We start from the raw sequence: 16743 nt of genomic DNA, 5'->3' as shown, positions 1-16743 counted from the left end.
TGTACCTGCTAGCATGAATCTAGTGACTGATGGCCTTTGTTATATTTATCCATTTTCATCTTATCTCAGGTTGAAAATAACTGCCTGTTTATTCAAATCCTAAGTGAGATCATTTATGGTCCCAGGAAGTAGACTCATCTGAACCATCCAGAACAGTTGAAGGAGTTAAATTAGGAACCACATGTTTCTCCAAAATGGCATTCCAACATAGTTTTCATTAATTCATAGCCCTCCAAATCTATTTAACCTAAAGACAAAGCTAGCTGGGGATTATGAAAATTAAATTCAACTATCTTTTGTAATCCTTGTGCACTCCAGATAAAGAAACTTCTTGCCAAAGTTAGCTTCCACCTGTTATGACCCAGGGCCAAGTAGGTAGTAATAAACTTAGTCCATGGAAAAACAAACTTTATTCGAACAGCTGGGAATTACTTCATTCCCAGTGTCGTTCAACTCAAAGTAAAACAAATGCCTCCCAACACAAATTCCTCAGTTATCTCACAAACCTTAGTCCAATTAGGCAAACTGCCAAAGGCCCTTCCTGGCAGATGTCCAGAAGCCAAAAAAAACCAAAGAGGTATACGAATCAGAAGATGGAGCAGAAAACGCAGCTACAACGTTGTTTTCTGGCAAAGTTGAAACACCAGTGCTGGGCTGTTTTAAGCCTTATGGGAGCGGCCAATCATCTATTGACCCTACTCCCGAGTTGTCCTCTCTGCTTGACCTGCTCTTGCCTTCTCATGCATGCATTAGGAACAGGCTCCTCCTGTTCCTCTGCCTCACTACTATCAGTCTCTGGAGGCTCTGGAGTCTGCACCTCACTTCCTGATGGCCATGGCTTCACCTCAGCCTCATCACTGTCTGACTCTGTTGCCAGCTCCGTAGGCTGCTGACAGACCACAACACCACCAGAGACATTAAGTGCTGGTATGAAACCCTTCTGTGACAGACTGATATAACATTTTTACTTTCGTATGTGAACGGCTCCTGCACTCTGGAGGTGATGACAGATATAGAACTGTGATGGTGAACCTATGGCATGGGTGCCACAGGTGGCACACGGAACCATCTCTGCGGGCACCCGAGCTGATGGCCAGGCCAGCTTCACTGCTCATGCCTGCACGCCTCCCACTGGCAGCTGATTTTCAGGTCTCTGCCGGGAGACACACGCAAATACGCGGGGAGTGGGGGATGGTCATGCGTGCATGAGCAGTGTGGCGCCCCCCATGCACCCCATTTTTGGTTCAGGAGGCTTCAGGGAGGCCTGCTAGCCCCAAAATGGTCACGCGTGCATACAGGGGGGTGGGGGGAGCGGGGGGGGTCACACATGCATGGGTGTGGGGCGGGGCCTGCCGGGGGGGGGAATTGCATTATGTGTGTCAGCATGCATGTGTTGGCACCTGAGGAAAAAAAGGTTTGCCATTACTGATATAGACAGACAGACAGACTGACAGACAGACAGACAAATAGAGATGGAGAGAGATGATATATAGATAATAGACAGACAGACAGACAAATAGAGATGGAGAGAGATGATATATAGATAATAGACAGACAGACAGATGATAAATAGGTAGATGATATATTTTTTAAAAAAAAAATCATTTACAAAGCTGTCCATCTTCTAACCAACTGGGTGGCTCTGAATGAATGGATGGATGGATGGATGGATGGATGGATGGATGGATGGATAATAACAGAATAACAGAGTTGGAAGGGACCTTGGAGGTCTTCTAGTCCAACCCCTGCTTAGGCAAGAAACCCTACACCCCGTTCCGACATATGGTTATCCAATATCTTCTTAAAAACTTCCAGTGTTGGAGCATCCACAATTTCTGGAGGCAAGTTGTTCCACTGATTAATTGTTCTAACTGTCAGGAAATTTCTCCTTAGTTCTAAGTTGCTTCTCTCCTTGATTAGTTTCCATCCATTGCTTCTTGTCCTGCCCTCAGGTGCTTTGGAGAATAGCTTGACTCGCTCTTCTTTGGGGCAACCCCTGAGATATTAGAACACTGCTATCATGTCTCCCCTAGTCTTTCTTTTCATGATGAATGAATGATTTCCCCAAAGAAATAATATATTGTGTTTAGAATTCTTTAATGTACTATTTTATGTCATAAAAGCCCTGCTTGCATCTGTCATGTCAAGCTTCTCAATCAAGATAGATGCTACAGGAAAAAAAAAAACCCTTCTCCTCTGATGCAGTTGGAGCCTTCCAATTCTCACCTATGCCCTACATAGTACCAATTCCGAAACAGAAGCTGTGTAGAGCAGCTGTTAAGTGACAGAAGAAATGAGCCTTGGACCACAAGCCTGTCATAAACATTGCACACTTAATCATGGAACATCTGCTTTTCCATTTCTTTTATGACAACCTTTGCCTCGTACTTAATCTAAAGCAGAATGATTTTCCTAATAGGTGCAACGGTGTTTCCCAAATTGAAAAGTCTTCTTGCTAAAAAAATAAAATACACCAACGACGGGACATTTCAATTAGCAGAACCATTTCTTATTAAATAATGTGGGGAGGGAAGAAATAAAAGAAAGAATCGCTGTCACTTTTGGCAAATCCAAAAAGATGGCTTCTGCCTTTGTGAAATTTAATTATTAGCAAATTAGTAGTGCAGATGCTAACACAGAATGGATTCCAACATCCTTCTTCATTTCGGCAGATAATGAAAGCACCTCCCCCTTCCTCCCCGCCCCTGAAAAAAATCCCATTTTCCTTAAGGACAACAATGGGACTTAGAACACATTATCAAAGTTATATTCCCAATGTTGATGTTTACCCATACAAGGAAGTATCTTAAATTGAATAATGCTGAAGTCATATATAGTACCAATCATAGGTGGTATTCAGCAGGTTCTGATCAGTTCTGGAGAACCGGTAGCAGAAATTTTGAGTAGTTCAGAGATCCGGTAAATACCACCTCTGACTGACCCGTGCCCATCTATTCTCTGCCTCCAGAGTCCCAGATGATGGGGAGGAAATGGGGATTTTGCAGTATCCTTTCCCCAGAGTGGGGTGGAAATGGAGATTTTGCAGTATCCTTTCCCCGGAGTTAGATAGGAATGGAGATTTTATAGTATCCTTTTCCCGGAGTGGGGTGGGAATGGAGATTTTACAGTATCCTTTCCCCAGAGTGGGGTGGAAATGGAGATTTTGCAGTATCCTTTCCCCGGAGTTAGATAGGAATGGAGATTTTATAGTATCCTTTCCCTGGAGTTGGATAGGAATGGAGTTTTTACAGTATCCTTTTCCCAGAGTGGGGTAGGAATGGAGATTTTACAGTATCCTTTCCCTGCCACGCTCACAGAACCGGTAGTAAAAAAATTTGAATTGGTACCAATCTTTGTTGAACTTCAGGAAGGATTTTTTTTTTTTGCAAGAAGTTTATCTAGAAGTGCCAGCAACTGACTTGGCAACTTTCTACTTGCTAAGAAAGTAAATTCTAGACTTTCCTTTTAAAGTTGTAAGGAATATGGATGGAGCAACAGATATTCCCAAGGATGCAGTTTAATAACTAAAGTCTAATGCTCTCCTTCTGGCTCTCTTCCCAATCTGTGGATTTTAGCTTCCAAAATTCTCCAGACAGTGTGGCCATTACTGCAAAATTCTAGAAGGCTACGCATGCAGAGAATGGCAGTGTTGAAGAAAATTGTTGTTGCTTCTGGGTTAAGTGTCTTTCAGGAAACAGATTTCCATTTATACTGTGAATTCCAAGCACTATATGCTGGATGCCTTATTTATTTCCATCATGGTTAATATCTCTGGATGGCTTATTTGTGTGGAGCTTTGAGTACTGAATATGGTCTTGAGTATTAAAACAAATCTTGTTTTTCTTATTGGGAGCTTAAATTGTATACCTTTACTGACACTAAAGGAAAAGTTAGAGCTTTTAATGGTTTTTAAATTGTTTAATGTTTTTTTACTGTTTTTGCTGCTTTACAATGTTTTTAAGATTTTAATTGTAATATATGTTTTTGAATTATGAGCCATCCAGAGTTGTTTGCTGAGATAGGCATCTACCGAAATCAATCAACAAATCAGTCAATTGTTCAAATTAATGAATGAATGAATGAATGAATGAATGAATGAATGAATAAATGTTTCATTTAATTGGATGGGAAATATTTTCAGATTTCACACTGAACTATAATTTATTTATTTAATTTTTATCCTTCCTTTATTAATTTTTAAGCAACTAAAGGCAGTAAATATGCTCATAATCCTCCCTTCTCCTTTGTTGTTGTTGTTAGTTGCGAAGTCGTTCCAACCCATCGCGAACTCATGGACAACGTTCCTCCAGGCCTTCCTATCCTCTACCATTCTCTGGAGTCCATTTAAGCTCATGCCTACTGCTTCCTCCCTCCTCCTACTTTCTCTTTAATAACCCTTTGAGCTGAGCTGAGTTGAGAGGCCATGACTGGCCAAAAGGCCCCCGGCCAGCTTTCATGCCAAAGATGGGACTAGAACTCTCCATTTCCTGGTGATTGGCCCGAAGTCACTCAGCCAGTGTTCATGCCTAAGGCAGGCCTAGAATTTATTTATTTATTTATTTATTTATTCAATTTTTATACCGCCCTTCTCCCGAAGGACTCAGGGCGGTGTACAGCCAAGATAAAAACAAACAGTACAAAATATACAATTTAAAATACTAATTAAAAAAACTTATTATAAAAATGGCCATATATAACTAAAAACCCCATTAAAATTAATAATAAATTTAAAACCAATAAAAATAAAATTTAGATAAAATTTCTTTTAGGCCAGTTTTAGGCCAACTGTCAGCATTCCAGAAAACCCCACAACTCCAAGTAAAAATTTGGAAGCAAGCATTTTTCAAAGTTCTATTTACTAACATAGGTAAACTGGTACATCTGAGAAAACCCGAATCTGATAAGTCCTAGTTTTCCCTCAGTAAATCAAAACCCCCAAAACCATCCCCTAACTCCTCAGTCGATCACATGCTCTAATCATCATCCATCCCATCTCAAGACAGCACTCTGACCACTCCTTCTCCAGATGCAGGATCGGCCTGACCTTGACCAGCAGGAAGAATGCTACAACCCCACTACTAAATCCCCCCCTCCTACTTTCTCCCACATGAGAAAGTGGCAGCATGGAAGCTTCCGACTTAATATGGCTTCCAAAGCTGACACCAACATCTTAACCACTACCTCAAACTACCTTTCATTAGTGAGAACCTTAAACAATACTACCTAAAATTCAGGTAAGTAGGTAGGTAGGTAGGTAGAGATAGAGATAGAGAGGTTGGTAGGTAGGTAGATGATAGATAGATATATAAATATAGATATAAATATATAGATACATATACATATAGATATACATATACAGACACACTCACACACTATATATATATATATATATATATATATATATATATATATATATATATATATATATATATATGTCTTTGGTTGTTCGGGTTTTCTCCCATGTAAAATTGGAAATGTCTTGGCGACGTTTGACGAAGTCTCATTCGTCATCTTCAGGCTTCAACCGTGCTTCTGGGAGCAATGTGTGATCGCAGCTGTTTCTTCCTTTTAACTGCTAGTGGGGATTTGAACTGATTGGGTGGGAGCTTGGCTGTGCTCTGATTGGATGTAGGTTTTGTGCTCTGATTGGCTGGGGTGTGTCCTGTTTGGGTGGGGGCTTGTTTGTGCTCAGTTTAGTCTGTGTTGCAGGGGGATTTGAGCTGGTGAGCTGCATAGCTGTTGTTTGGCTTTGTGGTCGTGCTGCATCTTCATAGTGGGTGTCAGTCTGCTGCATGTATGGATTGGAGGGGTTTGAAATGGCTAATGTTGCAGCTGCGGTCTGGCTTCTGGTCCTTGGTCGTGCTTCATGGTCGGTGTGGGTTTGACAAACGAGTCCTCAACATGGGTGGATGTGCGGTGGTGACATCCTGTGTGGACCTCATGAGTGTGGGTCTGGTGTCATTCCTCGTGTTAGGGACTCGTTTGTCAATAAGGGCGGGTTTCCAAATGGCTGGTAGGCGGGAGGTGTCATCTCGTTTGTTCATGCTGTGTGGGCGTTTTTCTATCTCAATGGCTTCTCTGATTATTCTGTTGTTGACTAAACTGAGCACAAACAAGCCCCCACCAACACAGGACACACCCCCAGCCAATCAGAGCACAACCCCCCCATCCAATCAGAGCACAGCCAAGCTCCCACCCAATCAGTTCAAATCCCCACTAGCAGTTAAAAGGAAGAAACAGCTGCGATCACACATTGCTCCCAGAAGCACGAAGCTGAAGCCTGAAGATGATGAGACACACTTACCCAGAAAACAAATATATATATATATATGTTTTCTGAGGGGTGTTTGTATATAGGTCTTTGGTTGTTCGGGTTTTCTCCCATGTAAAATTGGAAATGTCTTGGCGACGTTTCGAAGTCTCATTCGTCATCTTCAGGCTTCAGCCGTGCTTCTGGGAGCAATGTGTGATCGCAGCTGTTTCTTCCTTTTAACTGCTAGTGGGGTTTGAACTGATTGGGTGGGAGCTTGGCTGTGCTCTGATTGGATGTAGGTTTTGTGCTCTGATTGGCTTGGGGTGTGTCCTGTGTTGGTGGGGGCTTGGTTGTGCTCAATTTAGTCTGTGTTGCAGGGGATTTGAGCTGGTGAGCTGCATAGCTGTTGTTTGGCTTTGTGGTCGTGCTGCATCTTCATAGTGGGTGTCAGTCTGCTGCATGTATGGATTGGAGGAGAACAAATGGATTGTATGGAATGTTGCAGCTGCGGTCTGGCTTCTGGTCCTTGGTCGTGCTTCATGATCAGTGTGGGTTTGACAAACGAGTCCTCAACATGGGTGGATGTGCGGTGGTGACATCCTGTGTGGACCTCATGAGTGTGGGTCTGGTGTCATTCCTCGTGTTAGGGACTCGTTTGTCAATAAGGGCGGGTTTCCAAATGGCTGGTAGGCGGGAGGTGTCATCTCGTTTGTTCATGCTGTGTGGGCGTTTTTCTATCTCAATGGCTTCTCTGATTATTCTGTTGTTGACTAAACTGAGCACAAACAAGCCCCCACCAACACAGGACACACCCCCAGCCAATCAGAGCACAAAAACCCTCATCCAATCAGAGCACAGCCAAGTTCCCACCCAATCAGTTCAAACCCCACTAGCAGTTAAAAGGAAGAAACAGCTGCAATCACACATTGCTCCCAGAAGCACGGTTGAAGCCTGAAGATGATGAGACACACTTACCCAGAAAACAAATATATATATATATATGTTTTCTGAGGTTTTCACGGGTGTTTGTATGTAGGTCTTTGGTTGTTCGGGTTTTCTCCCATGTAAAATTGGAAATGTCTTGGCAACGTTTCGACGAAGTCTCATTCGTCATCTTCAGGCTTCAGCTTCGTGCTTCTGGGAGCAATGTGTGATCGCAGCTGTTTCTTCCTTTTAACTGCTAGTGGGGGTTTGAACTGATTGGGTAGGAGCTTGGCTGTGCTCTGATTGGATGTAGGTTTTTTTGTGCTCTGATTGGCTGGGGGTGTGTCCTGTTTGGGTGGGGGCTTGGTTGTGCTCAATTTAGTCTGTGTTGCAGGGGGATTTGAGCTGGTGAGCTGCATAGCTGTTGTTTGGCTTTGTGGTGGTGCTACATCTTCATAGTGAGTGTCAGTCTGCTGCATGTATGGATTGGAGGGGAGAACAAATGGATTGTATGGAATGTATGGATTGGAGGGGAGAACATGAACAAACGAGATGATACCCCCCGCCTACCAGCCATTTGGAAACCCGCCCTTATTGACAAACGAGTCCTCAACATGAGGAATGACACCAGACCCACACTCACGAGGTCCACACAGGATGTCACCACCACACTTCCACCCAGAAAGCAGACCCAAACCCACACTGATCATGAAGCACGACCAAGGACCAGAAGCCAGACCGCAGCTGCAACATTAGCCATTTCAAACCCCTCCAATCCATACATGTAGCAGACTGACACCCACTACGAAGATGTAGCACGACCACGAACATGAAGCCAAACAGCAGCAGTGCAGCTCACCAGCTCAAATCCCCCTGCAACTCAGACTAATCTGAGCACAACCAAGCCCCCACCCAAACAGGACACACCCCCATCCAATCAGAGCACGAAAAAAACCCATCCAATCAGAGCACAGCCAAGCTCCCACCCAATCAGTTCAAACCCCCATTAGCAGTTAAAAGGAAGAAACAGCTGTGATCACACATTGCTCCCAGAAGCACGAAGCTGAAGCCTGAAGATGACGAATGAGACTTCGTCGAAACATCGCCAAGACACTTCCAATTTTACGCGGGAGAAAACCCGAATAACCAAAGACATATATATATATATATATATATATATATATATATATATATATATATATATATATATATATAGAGAGAGAGAGAGAGAGAGAGAGAGAGAGAGAGAGAGAGAGAATAGAATAGAATAGAATAGAATAGAATAGAATAGAATAGAATAGAATAGAATAGAATAGAATAGAATAGAATAGAATTCTTTATTGACCAAGTGTGATTGGGCACACAAGGAATTTGTCTTTGGTACATATGCTCTCAGTGTACATAAAAAGACAAGATACATTCGTTAAGAATCATAAGGTACAACACTTAGTGATAGTCATAGGATACAAATAAGCAATCAAACCATACTAGGAAACAATAGCAATATAAATCGTAAGAATACAAGCTGCAAAGTTACAGTCATGCAGTCATAAGACGGAGGAGATGGGTGACAGGAATTGTTGTGCCTCGCTCGCTCCCCCTGCTGCAGCTGGGCCCCTCTTATCTCCTGCCGGACGCTGATAGTACAGGAGAATGTCCTGGCATGCCCAGCCCCCTGGCACCATGCCCGGACAGGCTGAGCAAGACGAATGGCCTGACGTGCCTCCAGCCCCCAGTCCTGGCACCATGCCCAGACAAACGGAGCAACTAGACCCCTCCCTCACAGCATCTGAGCCTGAAGAATGTGAAGCCAGTCATGAGCTAAGATTACCAACAGCTGGAGGCTGGAGAGATCCTCGCTTCCGGAGAATAGAGAGGCGACGTCAGCAAAAGGAAGGGAGGGGCAGGCCTGGATAAGTGCTGAGTCATGGAGCCACACCCCATGGCCTATATAAAGGATCTGCTTTCTGGCATTCTCTGAGTCAGGCAAAGTCTAACTTGGATTGCTGAAGTCACATCCTGGTCTCCTGCCTGCCCTGAGGACTCTGATAGGACTTTGGCAAAGCTGCAGAGGCTTTGCAGCCACGCTTGATACGGTCTTCCCCGACCCGGCCGTCAGAGGAGGAGTGGGACACGACAGTAATGATGAGAAGACTATTACTAATAGTAATAGTAATACAGCCTAATGTGAATAGTTTGACAGTGTTGAGGGAATTATTTGTTTAGCAGAGAGATGGTGTTCGGGAAAAAACTGTTCTTGTGTCTAGTTATTCTGGTGTGCAGTGCTCTGTAGCATCATTTTGAATAGGAGCTGAAACAGTTTATGTCCAGGATGTGAGGGGTCTGTAAATATTTTCACAGCCCTCTTTTTGACTCGTGCAGTATACAGGTCCAATATACAGGAAGGCAGGTTGATAGCAATTGTTTTTTCTGCAATTCTAATTATCCTCTGAAGTCTGTGTCTGTCTTGTTGGGTTGCAGAACCCAACCAGACAGTGATAGAGGTGCAGATGACATATGTACATGTATGTATGTATGTATGTATGTATATGTGTGTGTATATGTGTGCACGTTTCCTACATATGCAGAATCTAGTTTTGTGTTTTGATTTTTGATCAGCCAAGCAAGCATTGACCCATTAGTTGCAACAAGAACTGACCAACCAGCTTGGCATCTGTGCCTGAAGTACTTCTAAATAGTCTGTGCCAAACAGGAGCCTTATTGTTTTCAAGGCAAATTGAATTATTTTTATTTCAGCCCCATTTAGATTTACCCTTTAACCTTAGATTCATTTCAATTCCAGTTGTGGCTAAATGAGATGGGACATTGAGACATCCTTGATTAGCTTTCACACCTTATTAAAGAAATACAGACTTGATCACCTTTCCTAGTTGCTGAGAAGGCAAGACAGAGACCAAGAACTTCTGGTAATCCCAATAGGTTATTCAGATTATGATCCACGTGATTTCCTCTTCATAAAAAGTCACTTGACCTTGGCAACTCATGCCTCTTATCATCCAACTGCACTATTGCAATGTCCCTAGGTGGACTTAGTTTGCAGGTGACCTGAAGTTATAGCTAATCTTAAACACAAAGACCCAACATGTGATGGGAAAACCTATCCATGTGGAAATGTACCTACAGTATATTAGAGTTACAGCATTGCTCTTTAATCTCTTTCTCCCAACCAGTGGAACAAATTGCCTTCAGAAGTTGTGGGTGCCCTATAACTGGAGGCTTTTAAGAAGAGAGTGGACAGCCATTTGTAGGAAATAGTATAGGTCTTCTGCGTGAGCAGGGGGTTGGGCTGGATGACCTCCAAGGTCCTTTCCAACTTTGTTACTATTACTGATTTTGTTTTATTTTTTAAATAGTTTTTGTTCTGGGAATGGTGGTATCTGTTAATTTCATATCAAATGATTTAAGTGACAAAGCCCACTGCGACTACATAGCAAAAAAAGCTCTAAGAATTGTAAACCTAATTTTGCGTAGCTTCTTTTCCAAAAACTCTACACTACTAACCAGAGCCTACAAAACATTTGCTAGACCTATTCTCGAATACAGCTCACCTATCTGGAACCCATACCACATCTCTGACATTAATACAATTGAATGCGTCCAGAAATATTTTACAAGAACACTCCTCTACACTCTACAACACTCCTCTGAAAACAACAAAATACCTTATACCACCAGACTTGAAATCCTGGGATTAGAAAATTTAGAACTCCGCCGACTCCGACAAGACCTGTGTTTAACACATAGAATCTTCTATTGTAATGTCCTTCCTGTTAAAGACTACTTCAGCTTCAATCGCAATAATACAAGAGCAAACAATCCAATCACACTTGGCCAATAAAATTCTATTCTATTCTATTCAATCTTGATTGCAGAAAATATGACTTTTGTAACAGAGTTGTTAACACTTGGAACACACTACCTGACTCTGTAGTCTCTTCTCAAAATCCCCAAAGCTTTAACCAAAAACTGTCTACTATTGACCTCACCCCATTCCTAAGAGGTCTGTAAGGAGCATGCATAAGAGCACAAACGTGCCTACTGTTCCTGTCCTATTGTTTCCTTTCATTATATCAAATTAATATAGTTATTGCATGCTTTTGCTCATATATTTGCTTATATGATGTGTTGTTGTTTTATGTTGATGCTTATGTGTACTGTTGTGACAAAATAAAAAAAAATTAAAGGGAAGGAAAACCAGTGCTGGACGTAAGGCCTTAAATCTTTGCCATCATTGTCCTAATTTTAATCGTATGGAGTTGCTTATTATTAAAGGTTTTTAAAAAAAAGATTTGGACTAGGCAAATGCAGATGCCATGAATCTGTTAGAAACAGAATAATGGGGGGAAAAAACCTTGAAAATTGTTGCTTCTGGAGAGTAGCAGGTTGAAGTAGGCTGTTTTAACATGTCATTATCATTATCATCATTATCATGATGTAATATACTACCCAAAGGACTTAGATATTTAAACATTTCTACATTGCACTTTTTTTTTTTACTTAAATTAAACTCTCGATTTCATTAGCATTCATCCTTTTTTTACCATCACTTTCCGCCCCCCTCCTCATTTATTTTCCAGGCAGGATATAATTTGTACATTCATTATCCCTTACATTTAATTTTAAGGACAACTAGCCATCTTTCAAAGAAAAACAGCCAAAATCCACTTTTGCACAGCTCATGTTATTGTGACTATCACAATTACGCTTCAGCATTAATCCTCCTGCTGCAATTTCCTGGCTATGCAGGAGATAGCAAGCATATATTTTCCTTTTCAATGGAAACATGACATGCACTTGGAAAGGAACCGATGTGACCAAATACTGTGCCAAAAACCACTTGTTTCCCCTTGTTTTCTCGCAAGAAATAAGAAGATGAGTCAGCAGCTTTTGACAGCTACCTTCTTAATGTGCAAGAATCTGCGGTGTAAAGAAGATTTTGTTTTCTGATTTACCAGTCTTAACTGAGTGACTTCGTTTACAATTACCTCTAACGTGGCTGAATCCTGGTATGAAAACTGCAAAGCCGGGACTCCAAGGTGGTTAATGAAATAATCAGAATCCCCTTGCATTTGAATTGAACTAGCGTTGGATTCCATGCATTTCTCTGGTCCAAGACAGGTGAACTTGTAGTTCTGGAACACACAAAATGCAATGCACAAGATTAGGATCAGAAAATGCAGGTACAAAACGAAAGAAAAGGAGAGAAAAAATTAAGGAAAAATTAATGAAAAGCATCCCCAAGCCAAAATCATCTAACACAGGATGTTCATTGTGATGTCTGAGCTGCAAAACTGAAAGAAAGGATAAACTTGGACACGACTAATAGAAATGGAACCAGTTGGTTCCATTTCTCCACTCCTCTGAATACAACAAAATACCTTATGCCACCAGACTTGAAATCTTGGGTTTAGAAAACTTAGAGCTCCGCCGCCTCCGACAGGACCTGTGCTTAACTCATAGAATCATCTATTGCAATGTCCTTCCTGTTGAAAACTACTTCAGCTTCAATCACAACAATACAAGAGCAAACAATAGATTTAAACTTAATGTTAACCGCTTCAAACTTGATTGTAGAAAATATGATTTCTGTAACAGAGTCATTAACACTTGGAACACATTACCTGACTCTGTGGTCTCTTCTCAAAATCCCAAAATCTTTAACCAAAAACTGTCTACTATTGATCTCACCCCATTCCTAACAGGACTGTAAGGGGCATGCATAAGAGCACAAAAGTGCCTACCATTCCTGTCCTATTGTTTCTTTTCATTATATCCAATTAATATAGTTATTACATACTTATGCTCATATATATGCTTATATATTATATAGCTATTTAATTTCATGTTAATGCCTATATACTGATATGACAAAATAAAAAAATAAATAAAATAAAAATAAAAAGTTGCCACCGCGGTCCTGCTCATGAATGGGTCAGTATGTGTCAGGAGGAGGGAATACAGAATAGAAACAGAATATTTGTTACTCCAAGTTGAACTGGAGACCCTTGATGCTCTCTGATGGTTTTGTTGCATATATGTCATTGCACCTGTCAGCCTCCGCTTCATACTGATTACTTGCTTTGCTTGCTTGCTACAGCTGTCATTGTAACGGGGGAGGGGGGAGCTGTCTTGATTATGGAGGAACGGGGAGGAAGCGAGCTGGTGGAGATGTCTTGTACAGCGGGAAGATTGGAGGAACTTTCCCTCAGCGTTTTCTCTGCAGCTGGCGTGCTGATAACCAGTCAAGGCCAACCGTCCCGGCATACCAGAAGGATGGGGCCATCTGAAGCTGCACCCCAAATGACCCCCTGGAGGAATGTGGATTGGATAATCCTGACTGGACCTTTGGGGGGAGGGTTTTTGGGGGCATTTCCTATATGTGATTTTCGTGCCTATTGTCTCCGACCTTGCTTTTCTTTGATTGCATTCAGTTCATACTCAGTGAAAGTACCCTTCCCTATGGAAATGGAGTTGGGGTTTTTCTTTCTTGAGTACTGAAAGGAGGCATATCCGACATCACCATTGCTAGCACTGATGATGTTACCTCATTGGGTGTATAACCAAGGTGTTGGTTACCACCTTTAAAGCGCTCCATGGCTTAGGGCCCGGGTACTTACGGGACCGCCTGCTGTTACCTTATGCCTCCCACTGACCCGTATGCTCACACAGAGAGGGTCTTCTCAGGGTGCCGTCCGCCAAGCAATGTCGGTTGGCGGCCCCCAGGGGAAGGGACTTCTCTGTTGGAGCACCTACCCTCTGGAACGAACTTCTCCCTGGTTTGTGTCAATTACCTGACCTTCGGACCTTTCGCCGTGAGTTGAAAACGCATTTGTTTATCCAAGTGGGACTGGCTTAATTTTTAAATTTCTTGAATTTTAATAATTTTAATTGGGGTATTTTAACTATGGGTCAAATTTGACGGTTTTAAATCTTTCGGCCACTAATATAATATGTTATTTTAATTTTTTTTTTGTTTACATTTATACCCCGCCCTTCTCCGAAGACTCAGGGCGGCTTACAGTGTATAAGGCAATAGTCTCATTCTATTTGTATATTTTTACAAAGTCAACTTATTGCCCCCCCAACAATCTGGGTCCTCATTTTACCTACCTTATAAAGGATGGAAGGCTGAGTCAACCTTGGGCCGGGCTTGAACCTGCAGTAATTGCAGGCTTTGTGTTCTTAATAACAGGCTTTACCAGCCTGAGCTATCCGGCTATTAATTGTTGTTTTAATTTGTATATTGTTTTTGTTTTAAATCTGGCTGTACACCGCCCTGAGTCCTTCAGGAGAAGGGCGGTATAAAAATCTAAATAATAAATAAATAAATAATAAATAAATAAATAAATGTATGCAAGAAAATCACCCAAGCTCAGAAAGTATCAAGGATCTCAGAGTTTTGGGAGAATGAATGATAGATAATATAATCTCAAATACAACAATGGTGTATTAAAATTCATTCATTCATTCATTCATTCATTCATTCATTCATGTGGGAACCACCCCAGTCACCAATAAAAAACTATTAGACTTTCCATCACATTAAGTTTATGATTGAAAACTTGAATCTTAAGGAGCCCTGGTGGTGAAGTAGTTACAATGCAATATTGCAGGCTAACTCTGCCCACAGCCAGGAGTCAGATTCTGATGGGACTCAAAGTTGAGACTCAGCCTTCCATCCTTTCAAAGTTGGTAAAATGAGCACCTACATTGTTGGGGACAATATACTGATATTGAAAACCATTCAGAAAATGCTGTAAAGGACTGTGGAGTGATATATAAGTCTAACTGCTACTGCTATTATGGTCTGAAAAATTGCCAAGATCAGTGTTCCCTAAACCTAAACTTCAAAAAATTTAGCAAGGGGTTCTCTACCTGGTTGCTAGGTGGGCGTGGGCATGGTGGGCATGGCCTAGTCAGCCTCCTGCACCACGGCGGGGGGATGGGACACGTTTTTACCCTCCCCGGGCTCTGGAGGCTTTCCTCGAGTCTCCGGGAGGGCGAAAACAGCCAATTTCTGGGCTTCCCAAACTTCTGGTAGGCCTGTTTTTCGCTCTTCCTGAGTCTCCATGCACATCTGCACTAACCTGCATCCAAAATGGGCTGTGGGGTGAGTGGAGCCAGCCAGGTGTGGGATTTGGGGGTTCTCAGAACTGCACAGAATCTTAGCTAGAGGTTCTCCTGAGCCCCTGCGAACCCCCAGCAGCCCACCCCTACCTAAACCTTTCCTCATGACCCAAGGGAATCCAGCAGCTTTAAATGCACCAGGTCACATGCTTGGATGGATGTGCTCTTCATTTATTTATTTATGTCCTGTCTGGAACCCATACTACATTTCAGACATCAGTACAATTGAACGTGTCCAAAAATATTTTACAAGAAGAGTTCTCCACTCCTCTGAATACAACAAGATACCTTATGCCACCAGACTTGAAATCTTGGGTTTAGAAAACTGAGAACTCTGCCGCCTTCGACAAGACCTGTGTTTAACTCATAGAATCATCTGTTGCAATGGCCTTCCTGTTAAAGACTACTTCAGCTTCAATCACAACAATACAAGAGCAAACAATAGATTTAAACTTAATGTTAACCGTTTCAATCTTGATTGCAGAAAATATGACTTCTGTAACAGAGTTGTTAATGCTTGGAACACACTACCTGACTCTGTAGTCTCTTCTCAAAATCCCCAAAGCTTTAACCAAAAACTGTCTACTATTGATCTCACCCCATTCCTAAGGGGCGTGCATAAGAGCACAAACGTGCCTACCGTTCCTATCCTATTGTTTTCTTTCATTATATCCAATTGATATAGTTATTGCATGCTTATGTTTATATATATATGCTTATATATTATATAAGCATATATAATAAGCATATACCATTATATATGGTTTACGTCAAATACCTGACCTTCGGACATTTCGTCGCGAACTGAAGACCCATCTTTTTATTCGCGCGGGGCTGGCTTAATTGGATTTTAAAAGGGAATTTTACAAATTTTAAATGGGGTTTTAATTGATGATGATTTTTTTAATATCAGGCTAATTTTGAATAAGTTTTTTAAGGGTATTTAAATTGTGTATATTTGTATTGTTGTTTTTATTTCGCCTGTACACCGCCCTGAGTCCTTCGGGAGAAGGGCGGTATAAAAATCAAATTAAATAAATAAATAAATAAATAAATAAATAGTTACTTTCATGCTTATGCTTGTATATACTGTTGTGACAAAATAAATAAATATAAAAATATAAAATATAAAATGTTTTTATAAGTCAGCTCATTGCTTTTATCAAGTAAGCTAAGATATGATGGGTTCTGTTTAGCCTATGAGAGAGAAGCCATTCAAACTCAAGCCTTTATACTATAGTGACTAGATGTCCCGCTTTTGGCGGGATAGTCCTGCTTTTTAATAATTTGTTCCGCGTCCCGCGGCAATTCCAAAAAGTCCCGATTTTTTTTTGTTTCACTCCCATTCTGAAAATGGGAGGCGGCAACGCAAGAGGAGGAGGCAGAGAAGGGGGAGTGGTGGAGAAGGGGGCGCAAGA

General features: G+C 41.7%; 1 protein-coding gene across 5 annotated transcripts in view; it reads right to left on the bottom strand.

Annotated features, from left to right (window-relative positions):
* NAALADL2 (N-acetylated alpha-linked acidic dipeptidase like 2) overlaps positions 1-16743 on the bottom strand; it is an 828713-nt gene that overhangs the window by 247952 nt on the left and 564018 nt on the right. For all 5 annotated transcript variants that reach the window (XM_058187422.1, XM_058187420.1, XM_058187421.1 and 2 more), the window contains one exon: positions 12184-12330. In XM_058187422.1, coding sequence (XP_058043405.1) covers positions 12184-12330 — 147 coding nt within the window. The remainder of the gene's footprint in view (positions 1-12183; positions 12331-16743) is intronic.

This window comes from Ahaetulla prasina, chromosome 6 (genome assembly GCF_028640845.1).
Source record: "Ahaetulla prasina isolate Xishuangbanna chromosome 6, ASM2864084v1, whole genome shotgun sequence".
Lineage (NCBI taxonomy): Eukaryota > Metazoa > Chordata > Lepidosauria > Squamata > Colubridae > Ahaetulla > Ahaetulla prasina.
The sequence above is the reverse complement of the archived record's forward strand: the minus strand, read 5'-3'. Positions and strand labels throughout refer to the sequence as shown.